General features: G+C 44.1%; 1 protein-coding gene across 1 annotated transcript in view; it reads right to left on the bottom strand.

Moving 5' to 3' along the window:
• Positions 1-17802, bottom strand: part of LOC120930374 — a 36836-nt gene extending 19034 nt beyond the window's left edge. Inside the window, exons 1-3 of the mRNA XM_040341566.1 lie at positions 17400-17802; positions 16629-16955; positions 9383-9472 (exon numbers count right to left, since the gene is read on the bottom strand). Coding sequence (XP_040197500.1) covers positions 9383-9472; positions 16629-16955; positions 17400-17646 — 664 coding nt within the window. The 5' untranslated portion in view covers positions 17647-17802. The remainder of the gene's footprint in view (positions 1-9382; positions 9473-16628; positions 16956-17399) is intronic.
• Positions 17803-18490: the final 688 nt, after the last annotated feature.

Below are 18490 nucleotides of genomic sequence, written 5' to 3'. Positions count from 1 at the left end.
GGATATCTATGCGTAACTGATTCTGTGAATCAGTCGCATAGATAGAAACAGAGATACGACGGAGTATCAGGAGATACGCCCAAAGGCGTTGCTAGGGGGGTGCGGGGGGTGCGGTCTGCACCCGGGTGACACCCGCTAGAGGGGTGACACCATCCCGACATTGATTTTTTTTTTTTTTTTTTTTTTGGGGGATTTTTTTTTTTTTTTGCCGACATGCCCTGCATCGCCGCGTGTGTGTCTTCCTCCGCTCCCCTACTGAGCCAGCCACCTGCGAGCTGCGAGCCTCAGCAGAGCTCAGCCTGTGTGCCTGTCACACTGCACTGTGTGTTGATGTGACGTTAGTCATATCATCACACAGTACTTTCAGTTTCTCCGCGCGGGTGGCGCAGCTCAACTTCTGCACGTGTGACCTGCTGCCTTGATGCCCACATCAGTCCTTGCTCTGTCTCCAGAATCGGCGCGGCATAGAAACAGCAAACAGGTGCGTGTCCACCGACGACCGCGGCATAATAACAACAGGTGCGGGGGTGTCCATCGAAGCGGGGGGGGGGGGGTTGCGGGTATCCACTGTGTGCCACCAGTGAGAAGAATGTCTCACCCCCCACCCCCTCTTTCTCTGTCTCACCCCCTCCCTCTCTGTCACCTCCCTCCTTCTCTGTCACCCCCCCCTTCTATCACACCCCCTCCATCTCTGTCTCACCCCCTTCCTATGTCACACCCTCACCCCCTCCCTTTCTGTCACACCCCCACCCCACCCCCTCCATCTCTGTCACCCCCCTCTCTGTCACACCCCCACCCCCTCCATCTCTGTCTCACCCCACCCCCTCACCTACACTCTGTACCCACCTACACTCTGTACCCACCTACACTCTGTACCCACCTACACCCCCCTGCATCTACCACCCACCTGCACTGTGCACCCATCCCTCTGTACCCCCCTGCACCCCCTTCACCCACCACCCACCTGCATCTACCACCCACCTGCACTGTGCACCCATCCCTCTGTACCCTCTGCACCCACCATTCACCTGCATCTACCACCCACCTGCACTGTGCACCCATCCCTCTGTACCCCCCTGCATTCTTCACCCTGCACTCTGCACCCACTTGCACCCTGAACCCACCACCCACCTGCACTCTTCACCCACCTGCACTCTGTACCCACCTACACTCTGTACCCACCTACACTCTGTACCCACCTGCACCCACCACCCACCTGCACTGTGCACCCATCCCTCTGTACCCCCCTGCACCCACCTGCATTCTTCACCCTGCAACCTGTACCCGCCTGCACCCTGAACCCACCTGCACCCTGCACTCTGTACCCACCTGCACCCACTTGCAACCTGAACCCACCTGCACTCTGTACCCACCTGCACTCTGTACCCACCTGCACCCCCCTGCACCCACCACCCACCTGCATCTACCACCCACCTGCACTGTGCACCCATCTCTCTGTACCCCCCTGAACCCACCTGCATTCTTCACCCTGCACTCACTTGCACCCTGAACCCACCACCCACCTGCACTCTGTACCCACCTGCACTCTGTACCCACCTACACTCTGTACCCACCTGCATCTACCACCCACCTTCACTGTGCACCCATCCCTCTGTACCCCCCTGCACCCACCTGCATTCTTCACCCTGCACCCTGTACCCACCTGCACCCTGAACCCACCTGTACCCACTTGCACCCTGAACCCACCTGCACGCTGTACCCATCTGCACTCTGTACCCACCTGCACTCTGTACCCACCTACACCCACCACCCACCTGCATCTACCACCCACCTGCATCTACCACCCACCTGCACTGCGCACCCATCCCTCTGTACCCTCCTGCACCCACCTGCACTCTGTACCCACCTGCACCCACTTGCACCCTGAACCCACCACCCACCTGCACTCTGTACCCACCTGCACTCTGTACCCACCTGCACTCTGTACCCACCTGCACCCACCACCCACCTGCATTCTTCACCCTGCACCCTGTACCCACCTGCACCCTGCACTCTCTACCCACTTGCACCCTGCACCCACCACCTACCTGCACTCTGCACTCACCTGAACCCTGCCCTCTGTACCACACCTGCAACCTGCACCCTGCCCTCTGTACCCCCCTGCACCTACCTGCACCCGGCACTCTGTACCCACCTGCACCCTGCACTCTGTACCCTGCACCCACCTGAACTCTGCACTCTGTATGTAGCACCCTCATGGTATTTAATGACCCTTTAGGACCCTCCCACACCCAGTTGCTGTGGCACGCTCACCCCCCTCCCCACCCCCTACTTTGGGGGAAGGTGTGGTGCAAGGTTGAATTCCTGCACCTTTTCCCTGAGAAGAATGCCCTGGGTGACACTATCAAATAGCACTGCGGCAAGCTGGGGGACGACGGCATGAGAGGCGCATAATGCCCTACTGCCTTTCCTGCTGGGGGGGGTGGGGGGGGTGACACCATGTTTCACCGCACCGGGTGACACCAACCCTAGTGACGCCACTGGATACGCTGTCGTATCTCCTTTGTGAATCTGGGCCAGAATGCTTAATTCAGTAGAAATCTGCTGCTGCAAAAAATATTTTTGCTTAAAGGGGTTGTAAAGGTTACTTTTTTATTTTCTAAATAGGTTCCTTTAAGCTAGTGCATTGTTGGTTCACTTACATTTTCCTTCGATTTCCCTTCTAAATGTTTTTTTTCTTTGTCTGAATTTCTCACTTCCTGTTTCTCCTCAGTAAGCTTGCCCCCATCATCCGAGCCGTTCTGGCTGGGAGTTAGCCAGTGTGCTCGCCCCCTCCCTTGGGACTACATCCCTGCAGGGAGATGATCTCCCCGCAGGGATGAGTCCCAAGGAAGGGGGAAAGCACGCTGACTAACCCCCAGCCAGAACTGCTCAGATGAAATAAAAAACTAACCTTTACAACCCCTTTAAAGTGTTAGTTTACTCTTACAGAAAAATTAAAAGCTGAACTGACACTCGACACCCTCCTCACTCCATATGTCCCCATTGTACTTACCTCTCCAGTTTCTGAGCTGTCAGCACCCCTACAGCTGCTCCAGTGATCCGGGGATTTTAAATCCTCTCTCTTCTCCCTCTTCTTCATCAGTGCTTTCAGGATCGACCAGATGAATTCTGATTGGTTAATGTGGTGATAATGACCAATCAGTATCCATATAGTCTGTCCAGGAAGCACTGATGGAGAAGAATGAGAACAGCAGGGATTTAAAATCCCCCGGACCACTGGAGCTGCGGGGTGCTGACAGCTTAGCAACCTCAAGAGGTAAGTATAACGGTGGGGGACCATCGGGGTGGGAAAGTTGTCTAGTGTTATTTCAGCTTTACATTTTTTTTCTGTAAAGATGAACTAACCCTTTAATGCCTCCCATAGATTGTTCTGCCTATGAAAAAATATGTACAAACCCTCCAACATGACTCTTTCAGTAGGTACAGAATCTCTCTCCTCTAGCTTTCTCATTCCACGCACCTAAAATGTAAAGGATAAGTTCACCTTTTAAAAATAATAATCAATGCACATTTGTTTGCCGGTTAAAAAATGTGCATTTATTATTACTTTTTTTTATTATAGCCTATAAAACAATTGGGATCAGCAGATTGTGGTTGCAGTATCAGGCTTCTGAAGACTTTGGCCCGGATTCACAAAGCACTTGCGCCCGACGTATCTCGAGATACGCAGCGTAAGTGCAAATTTTCGCCGTCGTATCTATGCGCCGGACTCAGAAACTAAGATACGCCTGAAAATAGGCTTCATTCGACCAACGTAACTTGCCTACGCCGGCGTAGAGTGGGTATTTTATTTACGCTGGACGCATAACTTTACGGACGGACGTACGTTCGTGAATCGGCGTATCTCCCTCATTTGCATATGTGAATAGAAAATCAATGGGAGCGCCAAATACATCCAGCGTAAATATGCATATTTACGCTGGATGTATTTGGCCATGTATTTGGCCTTGTATTTGGCCTGCTCTCACAGGGAGGGGGTATCGGAGTGAGAGGAGGCAGATGCTGAATATGTTACACCCTAAATATGGGTGTAACATGTAACATGTTCAAAAAGATGAACTTATCCTTTAACTGCTTCCGGACCGCCCACCGCACATATACTTCAACAGGGCGGCCCGGCTTCACGAAACAATGTACCTTTACGTTGTTCGCGTCTTCCGGGTCTAGGGCACGCACCCCCGGCGACCCGCTACCACTGTCATTGGACACAGCGGGAGCCAATCAGCGGGTCCAGTGATCGTTCGTAGAGAGGCAGAACGGCGGTCTGCCTATGTAAACAAGGCAGAACACAGTGCTAAGAGGGAACACAGATCTCTCTCTTCCCTCAGTCAAACCATCCCCCACACAGTTAGCAAGCACCCCCTAGGCACACATTTAACTATTTGATCACCCCATGATGTTAAACCCCTTCCCTACTAGTGTCATTTATACAGTGACAGTGCATTTATTTTAGCACTGATCAGTGTATTTGTGTCACTGGTCCCCAAAAAGTGTCACTTAGTGTTAGATTTGTCCGCCACAATGTCACAGTCCTGCAAAAAAAAATTGTTGATTACTGCCATTACATCAGTTCATAAATCTATCCCTTAGTTTGTAGATGCGATAACTTTTGTGCAAACCAATCAATATATGCTTATTGTTTTTTTGTTTTTTTTTTATCAAAAATATGTAGCAGAATACTAATTGCCCTAAAATAATGAAGAAATTTGATTTTCTACATTTTTTTATTGGATATGTTTTATAGCAGAAATCAAAAAATATTTAATTTTTTTTTTTCAAAATTGTCATGCCCTGTACACACGATCGGTTCATCCAATGAGAACGGTCTGATGGATTTTTTCATCAGATATCCGATGAAGCTGACTTTTATCAGTCGTGCCTACACACCATCAGTTAAAAAAACATTTGTGTCAGAACGCGGTGACGTAAAACACAACGACGTGCAGAGAAAAATTAAGTTCAATGCTTTCGAGCATGCGTCGACTTGATTCTGGATTTTTGACCAATGGATTTCCCCGTCTGCCCCCTAAATACCGCTCCCCAGCATGCACAGCGAGGCGATCAACCCTGCTGATTGGCTGCCGAGGAGAAGTATCCACACGACCCTGATTCTACTGCTGCCACCTACCGTCTGGGGGTACCTGGAGTCCCCAGACAGGAGGATAGGCACACATAACAGCCAGAGCTGGAACAGAGGCCTTCAATTTTTCCAAATAAACCTGGTCAGAGTCAATTAACTCTCTGACCCCCCTTCTAAATTTACAGCAGCACCTGCTATGAAAGTAGCCAGGCGCTACAGTAATATACAGCTAGCTTTCAGAGGCACAGCATACTGTTATCCTCAGTTCTTACTTTGGGAGTTCTCAGTTGGAGCCAGATGCACTGGCATTTTGCAGGGAAGGCTAATGCCGTGTACACATGATCGGAAATTCTGACAAGAAAACCGTGGATTTTTTCTGACAGAATGTTGGCTCAAACTTGTGTTGCATACACACGTTCACACAAATCTTGTCGTAAATTCCGACCGTCAAGAACGCGGTGACGTACAAGACGTACGACGAACCGAGATCAATGAAGTTCAATAGGCAGTTCGGCTCTTCTGCTTGATTCTGAGCATGCGTGGTTTTCTGTGTGTCGGAATTGCATACAGGCAAGCGTAGATTTTTCAATAAGAACTTTTTCCGTCGGAAAAATAGAGAACCTGCTCTCAATCTTTTGTCGGCGGAAATTCCAACAGCAAAAGTCCAATGGAGCCTACACACGGTCGGAATTTCCGACCAAAAGCTCACATCGAACTTTTCCTGTTGGAATTTCCGATCAAGTGTACGCTGCATAAAGCGTCTGAAATCAAGTTGGGACTTGTGGCTAGCCAGGGGGGAATACAGTCTGGGATCTTTGCTAGAAGTCTGTGATCACTCAAGTTGTCCTCAATTGTTCTTTATTACCAAGTTTGTGTGCTTGCTGAAAATGCGTGCTGCCTGGGTGTGCAGACAAAGGGGGCCCAAAATTCAGCGGCCCCTTAGGGGGTAGCGCTGCCTATATAAAGCGAAAACTTTTTTTCCACTATTAGGAAATGGTTAAAACCACTATCAGGTTTTTTTTTTTTTTGCTTTTTTCTCCTTCCAATTCGAGTGACAAGTCAAAATCTTGGATTTTCCTTTGCTTTCAGCCTCAATGGGGACGCAGCAAGAAACTGAATGTGGTGCATATAGGCACAAGTGACCTTACGGAAAAATTTCCACAGCTACATTCCCAGTCTGTCTGTATAATAAGGGCTAATGTATACAGAGATTTGAGATCTGTTTGTGATGCATGTGTGTTTTGACTGCATAGCCTTTACCATGTAGTTACAATAAGCACCATCCAGGGGGGAAAAAAGCCACCAACTGATCTGAAAAAGTCAGAAGTCAGTGTACAAATGGGGCATCACTTTTGTTTTTGTTCTTCATTCATTTTACAGTTTATAAATGCTGTAGGTATGATAATGCTGTAATCATGTGCATTAAAACTTTTCAGGGCTTTCCAGCTGTGATGTCACATGCTGCATTTATGGGCTGTCACACAGACAGTAAACATGAGTTTCCAAGTTGAACAAATCAAACTTGGAGCTCTGATTTCATAGGTGTTCAGTTGGAATTACAAAAGTATTAAAACAATGCAATCATAAATATAAATGACAAAAGATCCAAATTAGTTAAAGCGGAGTTCCGGCCACAATTTTACTTTTTAAATATAAATACCCCTGTAATACACAAGCTTAATGTATTCTAGTAAATTTAGTCTGTAAACTAAGGTCCGTTTTGTTAGGTTATTACAGCATTTAGACACTTTATAAAATAGAAATTGACTGGGGCCATCTTAAGTGTGGGCATCATGAAGCCAGACTGTATGACTTCCTGGATTTCAGCCTTGCAGATCTCGCACATGCTCAGTGCTGCACAAGCAGTGTAATAGGTTTCAGATCAGGTTTCAGCACCTGTACTGTCCAAGTCACATGATTCTTCGAGACTGGGGAGTGCACAGACTCCTGGAAAGTTACACCCACTACATTCCCAGGAGTCTGTGCGGTGTAGGTTAGGAAGCTTAAGCACCTAGGTGCAGGAAGAGGGAAGATTAACTATTCTGCCTAGCAACAACACTTTGAAGGCATCGAAAAAAAAAAAAAAATTCTTAAAGGACTAATGAATTTTTTTTAAAACTACTGATGTAATGTTATATTTATGGGTGGAATTCCACTTTAAGATTGCTAACTAATCATAAACTGGTGTGAACAACCACAATATTGAAATACTATATTTTGGGGATTGAAAAATACTGTACATCCCACAATAGTGCGGGGGTTGATCCATGTCACTTTATTGATAATAGTTAATCCTGTATGTAATTGTATATTGTAGGATCTTTCCAGCTGAATAGCAATCCTCTTACTTATTTGTTTAATATTTTCTTGTTAATTACATTAATTTGGACATTTTGTAATTAATAGTTAGATTTAATAGTTTTAGTACTTTTTACATTTTGTTTGTGATCTCTTAGGAAGTAGCATAGTACTTTTGTGTCTCTATATGTTTATTTATGATTAAGAAGTGATGGCGAACCTTGGCACCCCAGATGTATTGGAACTACATTTCCCATCATTCTCAACTACACTGCAGAGTGCATGAGCTTCATGGGAAATGTAGTTTCAAAACATCTGGGGTGCCAAGATATGCTTTCACTGTGATATGGTATCCCATATTTGGTGCTAGCGGCTCTTCCCAATTGTATCTATATTGTTTACCACTATTGTTTTGACTTGTCTCAATTTTGGTACATACCGTTCTAGGTAAAATTACTCTATACTCATATTTACAGTTTGTATGATAGCTCATCAACAACATGGTATGTGATAGCTGGTATCTCCGAAACGTTTGACAGTTAGTGAACGTGTAGTCAGGTAAAGTCTACTTTATCCACTGCAGGTGGCAATCAACCACATCTGATTTGCAGAGAGGAAGTCAAGAGCAACATGGTTCCTCTATGGTTTCCTGGGTCACTTGGGAAGCTATAAGATTAGATGCTACTGCCCCATGTGACTCCGGTGGTCATCTTGGATGAGGAAGAGTCTATTTAAGACCCTGGCTCGCATGCAGATAGTGTAGGGTCAAGTCACCTGTCAGGGACAGTATTAGTGGTAGGGATAGGTTCCAGATGAGTAGGGAAGAGCAGGGACACGCTAACCTTCCTGGAAACCGCCCTGTTGGTCACAGACCGACCAGACCGCATTCCATCCCCTGAGACAGACACTGTTAGTGCATTGGAAACCCACTGCTTACACTATTCGCTGCAACATACTGTGAGTGCCCTTAGTTGGGTTGACTTCCCGCAGGTTAGTTGTACTGGTTTGAACTACATTGAAAATAAAGTTCTGTTACTGCATCTGGACTTAAAGGGGCAGATTCACAGAAGAAATATGCTGGAGTATCTACTGATACTCCGGAGTATTTTCAAATTTGCCGCGTCTGATCTTTTTTTTTTTTTAACAGGGAACCGCGTCTGATCTTTAGTTTGAATCCTCAAACCAAGATACGACGGCTTTTGGCATCGATCTGACAGGCGTACGGCTTCGTACGCCTTCGGATCGTAGGTGTAATACTTCGGCGCCCGCTGGGTGGAGTTTGCGTCGTTTTCCGTGTCGGGTATGCTAATTAGCTGTTTACGGCGATCCACGAAGGTACGCGCGTTCGTCGCATTCTCTTAGGTCGTCGCTAGTCGGCTTTTCCCGGCGTAAAGTTACAGCTGCTATTTGTTGGCCTATCTTTAGATGTCCCATGTTAAAGTATGGCCGTCGTTCCCGCGTCGAATTTAAATTATTATTTTTTTGCGTAAGTCGTCCGGGAATAGGAAAGGACGTAACGCACGTCGCCGTTCAAAAAATTACGTCGGTGCGACGTCATTTCGCACAAAGCACGGCGGGAAATTTCAAAACGGAGCATGCGCAGTACGTTCGGCGCGGGAACGCTCCTAATTTAAATGATACACGCCCCATTTGAATTAGGCGGTCTTACGCCGGACGGATTTACGCTACGCCGCCGCAAGTTTACAGGCAAGTGCTTTGTGAATCAAGCACTTGCCCGTAAATCTTGCGGCAGTGTAATGTAAATGACATACGTTACGCCGCCGCAGATCGACGTGAATCTGCCCCAAAGTGTTTACTGCTGCCACACTATGCTGAAGCTCACCACAAATGCAGCACAGAAGACTCCATGAAAGGTGATATCAAAAGCGTGATTTTTCTTGGTAGATTATTTCTGTAGAATCCCAATTTTCTTTTTAACACAGAATGCTTATTGCAAATTTAAATATTAAAACATCTTACCAGTTCTGTAGAAGAAGAAAAACAGAAGCAGTGACATCAGGACTCCGCCAATTGTGTACAAAATTAGTTGCAGATCTTGGACAGCAGCATCTAAAATGAGGTTATGGAACATTATGACTGAGGATGTTACCAGGAAAACAAAATGTGATTTTTTTTTTATCATTCTGTACAGTACTTTATTTTTCAGGTCCACATCACAACACAATTTATGGGAAAACAAATATTTCCTAATATAGCAATCTCTCTGCTCTTTATAGAACAACTCCAGGCATGAAGAATTCTGCTGTCATCTTACCTGTATACATTTATGTGCACTTGGTCTGTCTTTTTCTGTCAGCTCTATAAAGTCTTTAATGAATTGCATCCCCTTAAATTGGCTGAGAGCAACTGCCTCTAATAGAGGAAGTGAAAAGGAGAGGTTTTATTGTTGGATGGGTCGGCACTAAATGATTGTAAGGCCCTCGTGTTCAACCTTTATGCCGGCCCTTGGAACTCAGCAGTCTGTACTGGAAACATGGAATTCAGATGTTTTCCAGGTTATTCTAACTCTTTTTGAAAAAAGTAATTTGACAGGTGCATGGGCGGAGCCTGACTAAGCAAACATGCCAGCTTAGAGCTCTGCTCGTGAAGGGACGTTCCTGCCGTATTATATCGTGTCCCAGCTCATCTTCACCTGGTAAATATTGTTAACCCCTGCCACTTAATGTAATGGTTGTTGGGAGTTCTCGCCTGAAAATGAAGCCAAATACCAACAAAGAAGTGCTGCCTCAGTCTTCAGTCAGAATGGCACTAGCTGCATCCCCTCCCCCTGGTACCTCACACTCAGTGAAATCCTCTCAGCGCTCTATGGCATATCTGGCAACGCAGGGGGAATATGACTCAGATTCATCCATGAAAACTTGAAAAATTACATCTTTTACAGACCCTGCTCATTCTTCTTTTCTGAGGCAATTTGAAAAAAGGTTCACAAAGTCCTTAAACATACCTCAGATCATATTACAGACAGTCTGACTAGAGAAATCAGAGAACTGGGCCAACGCACTGCAGAGCTTGAACTGAGGGTTGATGTACTTGAAAATAAACATCATGCTTATGCAGTTGAATTTGAAAACCTCAAAGAGGAAAACTTAGTTCTTCAATCTCATTTGGAAGATTCATAAAATAGGGCCCCCATTCCAATATCCATATACATGGAATACATAAATCTGTCACTGATTTGCAAGCCACTATGCTATTCCTATTTTAAGAACTACAGCCTTCCATACCAGTCGAACTAATTGAGATGGACAGGGTTCATAGAGCCCTCACACCTCTCAAAGCTGATGGACCACTGCGTGATATTATCAACAAATTTCACTTTTTCCATACCAAGGAACAACTTCTAGCTGCAGCTAGAGCAAAAGATTCACTGATTTTCCAGGGTCATACCTATCAACTTTTTGCTGATCTATCTCAGCTCACCATCTCTAAGCCACTTCAAGTTTTACAGCGACATGAAATCACTTATCAATGGGGCTTTCCATTTTCAATTTGCTTCACTTACCAAGGATCCATATTGGTTCTGGGTTTTCTTCTTCGAGTGTGGCACCCACCTTTAGGGTGACTACATCACGGCGCCCTGGTGTTTTGGCCTACCTGGCCGGGGCTTGCGTGCCACGCAGTGTTCCTGGTTCTGGGACCATGTTGGCCCGGAGCATCTGAACAGCGACGGGGACCCAGTGAACGACTGGGTTCCCACCTTCGAGGATCCCAAGTTGTATTTTCTGTTCGGTGGAGAGTCAGTCTGAGGAGCACCATTGAGAGGCCGGCGGTCCAAAAGGGCCTTGACAAACCACTGGGGATCAAGGTAGCCGGACACTGAGGGATTGATCACCTGTCAGTCGGTACCTGAGTGACAAGTTGAAGGAGATCCAGGTGTAACTCATCTAAAGAGGATTATCTCCGTAACTACCAAATCAGAGAGGGCCTGTGGCAGGGGTGTCTCTCTGAAGTTCACCAAGGAGGGTCTGTGGCAGAGACTTTTCCCTAAGTTCAAGTTCACCAAGGAGGGTCTGTGGCAGAGACTTTATCCTACAAACGTTCGAGTGATACTCCGGCTGCCAGGTCAGTGAGAGAGGCCTGTCCGAGTATGCTAAACCCACTCTGGCAGGAGTGGTGCAGAGAAGTGTTTCCCTATGATCACGCCTGAATCTGCTGTTCTCTTTCTTCTTCAACTTTACTTTCCTCACTACAAGTTATTGTTTTTATCCGGCTGGGTAATAAAGAGCACAGCAAAGAGCACCTGTTGTGGACATTCCTTTACTTCTACTAAATGCAATACGCATCATTCACCCCTAGGAATTTGGAGGAGCCATGAGGTAAATGTGCCACCCAAAACAACCAGCAGCTCCTCCGGGGGTAATGCTACACTTGTATACACCTTACCCCATCCATTCCATCCCTCTTCATATGTTTTCTTATGACACATTGATGGGTATGGAACTTTTTGGGACATAGGGACAATGGTATAATTTCTATTGTATTACTTTTTATTGTTGGCAGTGTTCCCTTTGGTGGTGTCTTTGCGCCTCCAGTTTGCTACCCTTGGATCCCCATTATTATGTGGGCTCCTGACAGTAGCTCTTTGGCCTCTGGTGGACTGCTTGTCGCTCCCCCAGTATGCTGTTCTGTTGAGCCATTAGCTCTCATTATTATTTTACAAATCTTAGTAATATCTGCTCAATGAGAGTCAATTTGTTTCCTTTTCTTCGAGCCTTTCCCTTTTCCTACCCCATATACTTAATTGTATGTGATCCTACTGTCAGAACTTAAGGTTTTTATTATGCAACTCCTTATATTACCAATATAGCCCCATTAAATATTTTGACTCTAAATGTCCAAGGTCTTAAAATACCACAAAAACGCATGAAACATTCTGTTCATTTGCCACAGCTAAAATTCACATTCTCTGCCTACGGGAAACCCATTTTACTAAGCGATCTACTCCTACGTTTTTCAGCTCCTCCTATACACAATTATATACAGCCTCGGCAGCTACTAAACAACAAGGTGTTCTTATAGCTATTCACTGTACTACTCCATTTGTACTTTCACCTGAAATTAAAGATCCTGAAGGCTGCTACCTCATTCTTATTGGGCACATTTCTGATGTTGCTGTAACCATTGTATCACATTATGCTCCTAATAAACATCCATTATCATTTCTTTCCCATCTTTTTCATGTAATTGATTCACACAAGTTAGGTACAGTGGTGTTATGTGGAGAACCAAACCAAGTTCTTTTTTCCTTCTTATGCTGCGTACACGGTCAGAATTTCCGACAAGTGACAACAAATCTTCGATGTGAGCTTGTTGTCGGAAAATCCAACTGTGTGTATGCTCCATCGGACATTTGCTGTCGGAATTTCCGACAACAATTGTTTGAGAGCTGGTTCTCAATTTTTCAGACAACAAAAGTTCTTGTCGGAAATTCCAATCGTGTGTAGCCAATTCCGACGCACAAAAATTCTACGCATGCTCGGAATCAATTTGGCGCATGCCCACAAATGGGCACTGATTGGCACACATGGGTAAATCAGTGCCGCCCCACAGTGTCCATCAGTGCCACCCCACAGTGTCCATCAGTGCCACCCCACAGTGCCCATCCATGCCCAGTGCCCACCTATCAGTGCCCATCTGTGCCACCCATAAGTATCCATCAGTGCCGCCCATGAGTGCCAATCTGTGCCGCCTATGAGTGCCCAGTGCCGCCCATGAGTACCCATCAGTGCCGCCCATGAGTGCCCATCAGTGCCGCCCATCAGTGCCGCCTATGTGTGCCCATCAGTGCCGCCTATGTGTGCCCATCAGTGCCGCATACCAGCGCCGCCAATCAGTGCCACCTCATCTGTGCCCATCAGTACTACCTCATCGATGTCCATCAGTGCCATCTCATTGGTGCCCATCAGTGCCGCCATATCAGTGCCCGTAATTGAAAGAGAAAACATACTTATTTACAAAAAAATTTACAGAAAAAAATAAAAACGTATTTTATTTTCAAAATTTTCAGTCTTTTTTTAGTTGTTGCGCAAAAAAAAAATCGCAGAGGTGATCAAATACCACCAGAAGAAAGCTCTATTTGTGGGGAAAAAAGGACGCCAATTTTGTTTGGGTACAGTGTAGCATGACCGCGCAATTGCCATTCAAAGTGCGACAGTGCTGAAAGCTGAAAATTGGCTTGGGCGGGAAGGTGCGTAAGTGCCCTGTATGGAAGTGGTTAAACATGCTCTTAATGACTATCTTATTAATAACACTTCTGCAGATATTTCCCCTCTCACTCTTTGGGAAGCCCATAATTCGAGGTACGCTTATCCGGCAAGCTTAATTTCTCAAATGCGAGCGTAAGCTCCTTCATTACAAAATGACTTCAATCTGTGTCATGATGCATTCCAAAAAGTCTGCTTAGAATTCGACCTGTTTCTCACTGACTGCAGATAAATTAATATGTAAATCACAAATCACAACAAACCAGATACCCTATTAGTTTGAACCTTATGCTCACTGAAAAAACCTGTGACATCTGTGCGACTTAACTAAACCGTGAGTCATACACAAGTACCCTGTCAAAATGTTACATACATTCCGCTCAAATCTTGCTAAATTATATTTACCCAACCATAATTTTGACCATACTGCTGCTGATTCCCTTTTTTCACAAATTACCCTTCCAACACTCACAAACCCACCGTGAACGACTGGAGTGTCCCATCTTGACAACAGAAGTCATTGCGGCTATTAAAGTGGATGTAAACCCTTATGCCGCGTACACACCATCACTTTATGTGATGAAAAAAAATGACGTTTTTAAAAACGTCACTTTAATTGACTGTGTGTGGGGGAAAACGTCGTTTTATGTCTTGTAAAAAACGACCAAAAAAAATTGAAGCATGCTTCAATTTTATGTGTCGTTTTTCAAAAGTGCACTTTTTACTTCACAGAAATTGACCGTGTGTAGCAAAAAACGTCGTTTTCTATGACGGTTTTTCATCCACGCATGCCCAGAAGCTACTTATGAAGCGAGCTTCAATGGTAAAACGTGGTGGAACGTAACCTCACTTTGCAAGATCATTGTGAGAAAACGATGGTGTGTATGCAACTTCGTCTTTGAAAATTGAAGTTTCAAAAACGTCATTTTTTACTTCACAGAAAGTGTCGTTTTTTTTCATCACATAAAGTGATGGTGTGTATGCGGCATTACATATACACAGTGAAGTGAAGTGAACAGCCTCAGATGATACACAGGGATGAAAAAAATCTCCCTACATAAGTTTTACATGTATATCTGCTGTCTTCAGCTTTATATATTCTTTAGAAATTCTTTAGAAAGTTCAGATCATGTTAAGAGATTTTCTCTTCTTGTTTACCACTGCAGTGATGTCTGGGCATACAGCCAATACAGCTGATTGGAGGAAAGTCGCACACCCCGTCTTCACATAGGCAAAGACTCTCTAATCTATTTATAGCAACCTCCCACAAACAAATTTCAGGCTACTAGTATTTTTATATATTGACTTAAATCTATCATAGTTTGCCTTTAAAGGAACACTAAAGTTAAAAAATGTTATACTTACCTTCACTGTGCAGCTCGTTTTGCACAGAGTGTCCCCGAATCCTGTCTTCTGGGGTCCCTCGGCGGCTGTCTCGGCTCCTCCTCGTAAGAGCTTTCCACCTTCATGCGAGCGAGCTTGCATGGTAGAAAGCTTTTGCGGGCACGCTCCCGTGATACAGTGGTGGGCATAGCCAATGACTGTATCACTCGGCCCCGACCCCCGGTGCGCCGCATCATCGGATGTGATTGACAGCAGCGCCAGCCAATGGCTGCGCTGCTATCAATCCATCCAGCCTAGCCTATCAACGGCCAGTCTGGGAACCGAAGAGGATCACGTGGACGCGCGCGGGACTTTCGAGGGGTGAGGTAAGTAAAACGGGGGTTCGGGGGGATAGGCGTTACCGTCGGATGTTTTTTCACCTTAATGCATAGGATGCATTAAGGTGAAAAAACATTTACCTTTACAACCCCTTTAAACAGCACACACAAAAACAAATCGACAGATCAATTTGGAAGGGACCATCTTCCAGTCCCCTGATGGGCTAGTCTAAATTGGAGTCTGTCCATCCATTCTTTAGTAAGCTAATGCCTGGCTATTCTTTAGTTTCAGTTAAACATGTGGATTTTCACATACATTGTAATTGATCACTTATTTTTCATGGTAACAGTATATTAGAAATAGAGTTTAACTATTGAAACGGTTAGTTCTTTTAGAACAGTGATTGTGCAGTTTGGTTCACCCTGTTAATATTCTTAGCCTTTCTGCTTAGTATGGAAACGTCACTTTGTGGTTGGCTAAAATAATTATACAGGTGCACACATCTGGTATCAAGCAACAGATGCAACAGAAAAATAACATGTAACCATATGTCACAGGAAAATAAAAATGTTACCCAAATTTGATCAAATTTTGTGGAATTGGAATTTTGAAATGCATTGAAGTTGACCATATTTAATGGTCACTGTCAATCCTTTTTTGCAGGGCTGCTAGATATGATGTCACTAAAATGACATTGGTAGCCCCTCACAAACCTATTATAGATGGGAAGGGGTGGCTCTTTCATATGACTTTGAGGGTAACATGATCTTTTTGACCCCTTTCACATATGCATGACTCATTTTAGAACAGCTCCCCGACACACTATAGAAGGCTGCAATAGCATGAGTTGTGGTGCATCATGTCTAATTTTTTTGGCCCATGCCAAAAAAAGTAATACCCCAACATACCTTAATGCAACACGTAAATGTGCAACATAGTGCCCTTTAACATGCCTCATCATATTTGACAAATGTGAAGGGGACCTAAATTACAGGTTTGGTTCATTTGGGTGACGATAGCTTGCCTAGCAGCCTTCCAAAGAGCCACAACTGACCAGTGAAACAGTCCATCTTTTACTTTATTGCAATTCAAATTCAAAATAAGAGTTCCTAGATTTTATTTAATTTGTAATAATTTAGATAAATCAAATTTTGGCACATTGACTTATTAGTTGTAGGAGATAATGAAATGTTCACTAATAAAGAAAGCTGTTTTACATAATAAACCGCAAGTCTTCTAGTCATAGTTTGATAATAACATCATATGAAAATGTAGTTACAGCATATAATTTTCAGATTTAAGAATATGCTAATTAAATTGGGTTATTGTACATAACATACCTGTGCTTGTGGGCGTAGGGTAATTTTTCCAAGTATATGTGGTAAGACTGGTTGTATGTTTGACCACACCAGTAACATGATTAGCCTCACAGGTCACTGATGGATGATTGGAACAGCTGGTAATATTCATCCAGAACTCATAGGTAGCATTAACAGACCCATCTACATTTTTTACAATTGTTGAGTTTTTCACTGGCTTTAGAACTTTTTCACAAGTCGTTTCCAACGCTACACTTATTTCTTCTGGATACAATTCAAACAGACTGCACACTACAGTGACTTCATGTTCACCACTTGAAGCAGGATATACAACCATTTTTGGGGGAGCTAACGATAAAAAGAAGAAGAAAAGTATATTAAGCTTTTGCACCATTACAACTTGTATTGTACGTGTATTTATAAAAAGTAGGGTTGTCCCGATACCGATACCAAGCATTTCCAAGAGTACTTTAGTTTTCATACAAATGCTTCCTTTTTACTTTTACTTTACATGGAGGCCCAAAGATTTATGTTCCTCACCTCAGATGTTTAATGACCTGTGGGGCAATGTAGCCATCATTGCCATACTCTTACAGCTACATGACAACTTGCCAGCTCTATAGACATGACTTCTTATCCCCAAGGCTTTTCTCAACTGAGCCAACACACACAACACATGCTCTCTCTTGACTAGGGAAATCCACCAATCACAGAGAATACAGACCAAACTTGGAACACTTCAAGAGAGATTAACACCCCCCCCCCTCCCACCCCTTTACACATTTATCTTACCTTGAACAAGGAGCTGGATTAAAGGACCATAAAAAATCTTTGAAGGAGGTGGTAAAGTTTTTGTGATAGAACAGTTGTAAATTCCATTGTCAACTATTTGGGCTTTTTCAATCACCAGTGATAACTTAGCAAGATTACTTGTTGGAGTGACATTAAATGTTTCTATTTGTTGTCCTTTTGTATTGTTAATATTCCAATATAAGGAATAATGGTTAAGTTCTGAAATATCTATAGAGCAATTCAGCATAACATGACTTCCTTTTCTTACAGTGATTACTGATGAACTCTGGTGGAAAGCTCCTCTGGAAAGACCTGGAAATATAAAACCAAATAAAAAAATGTAAGAACAGTGACAGTATTTAACTATGAGTAATTATTAAAACAATGATGGCTTTTAGTCAAGGAGACATTTTAACACTGTGACTGTCATACGTGTGAAAATAAAATGTACTGTAGATAATTACAGTGTGTAGATTAAAGTTATGGCCTGGTTAAAGTATAATGTACCCTATCTTTGATATTACATGGACTTCATTAGCAGCTCTGTAGAAATAAGCATAGCATAGTATACCAATGTCATGAAGTTGGAAATGTCGAAAAACAACTGAGCCAGTGTTACTTGCTATCTATATAATATTTTATGAAGATAAGACATAATTATCAGAAACAAAATCCTTCGGATAAATTGACAGATGAAACATGAAGTAATTAATTAAAATGAGGTCTAAGGTGGCTGATTTTGCAGCATTAACTGACCCATGAATAGTCTACTTAAAGGCAAAAGCCTCGAAAACAAAATAATTTTAGTTGTGTTTGGCTGCTGGCAAAATTATATAGGAAACTACCAGTATCTCTTTAGTTGCAAATGTCCAGGCTACACCAGGCATTTTGTTCAAATGTCACAATTTCAAGTAATGCGCCTTCATTTGCCTATAACAAGGGTCTCCAAACTTATAAAAACAAAGGGCCAGTTTGTTGTCCTTCAGACTTTAGGGAGGCTGGATTGTGGCCAATAGAAGTAGAAAATGTCCCGGTGTCAATGGGAGTAGACAATGCCCCAGACATGGTGGTTAGTGGGAGGAGGAACAGAA

The sequence above is a fragment of the Rana temporaria genome, chromosome 3 (genome assembly GCF_905171775.1).
Source record: "Rana temporaria chromosome 3, aRanTem1.1, whole genome shotgun sequence".
NCBI classification, from domain to species: Eukaryota; Metazoa; Chordata; class Amphibia; order Anura; family Ranidae; genus Rana; species Rana temporaria.
Note: the sequence above shows the minus strand (reverse complement) of the source record. Positions and strands in the feature narration are given on the sequence as shown.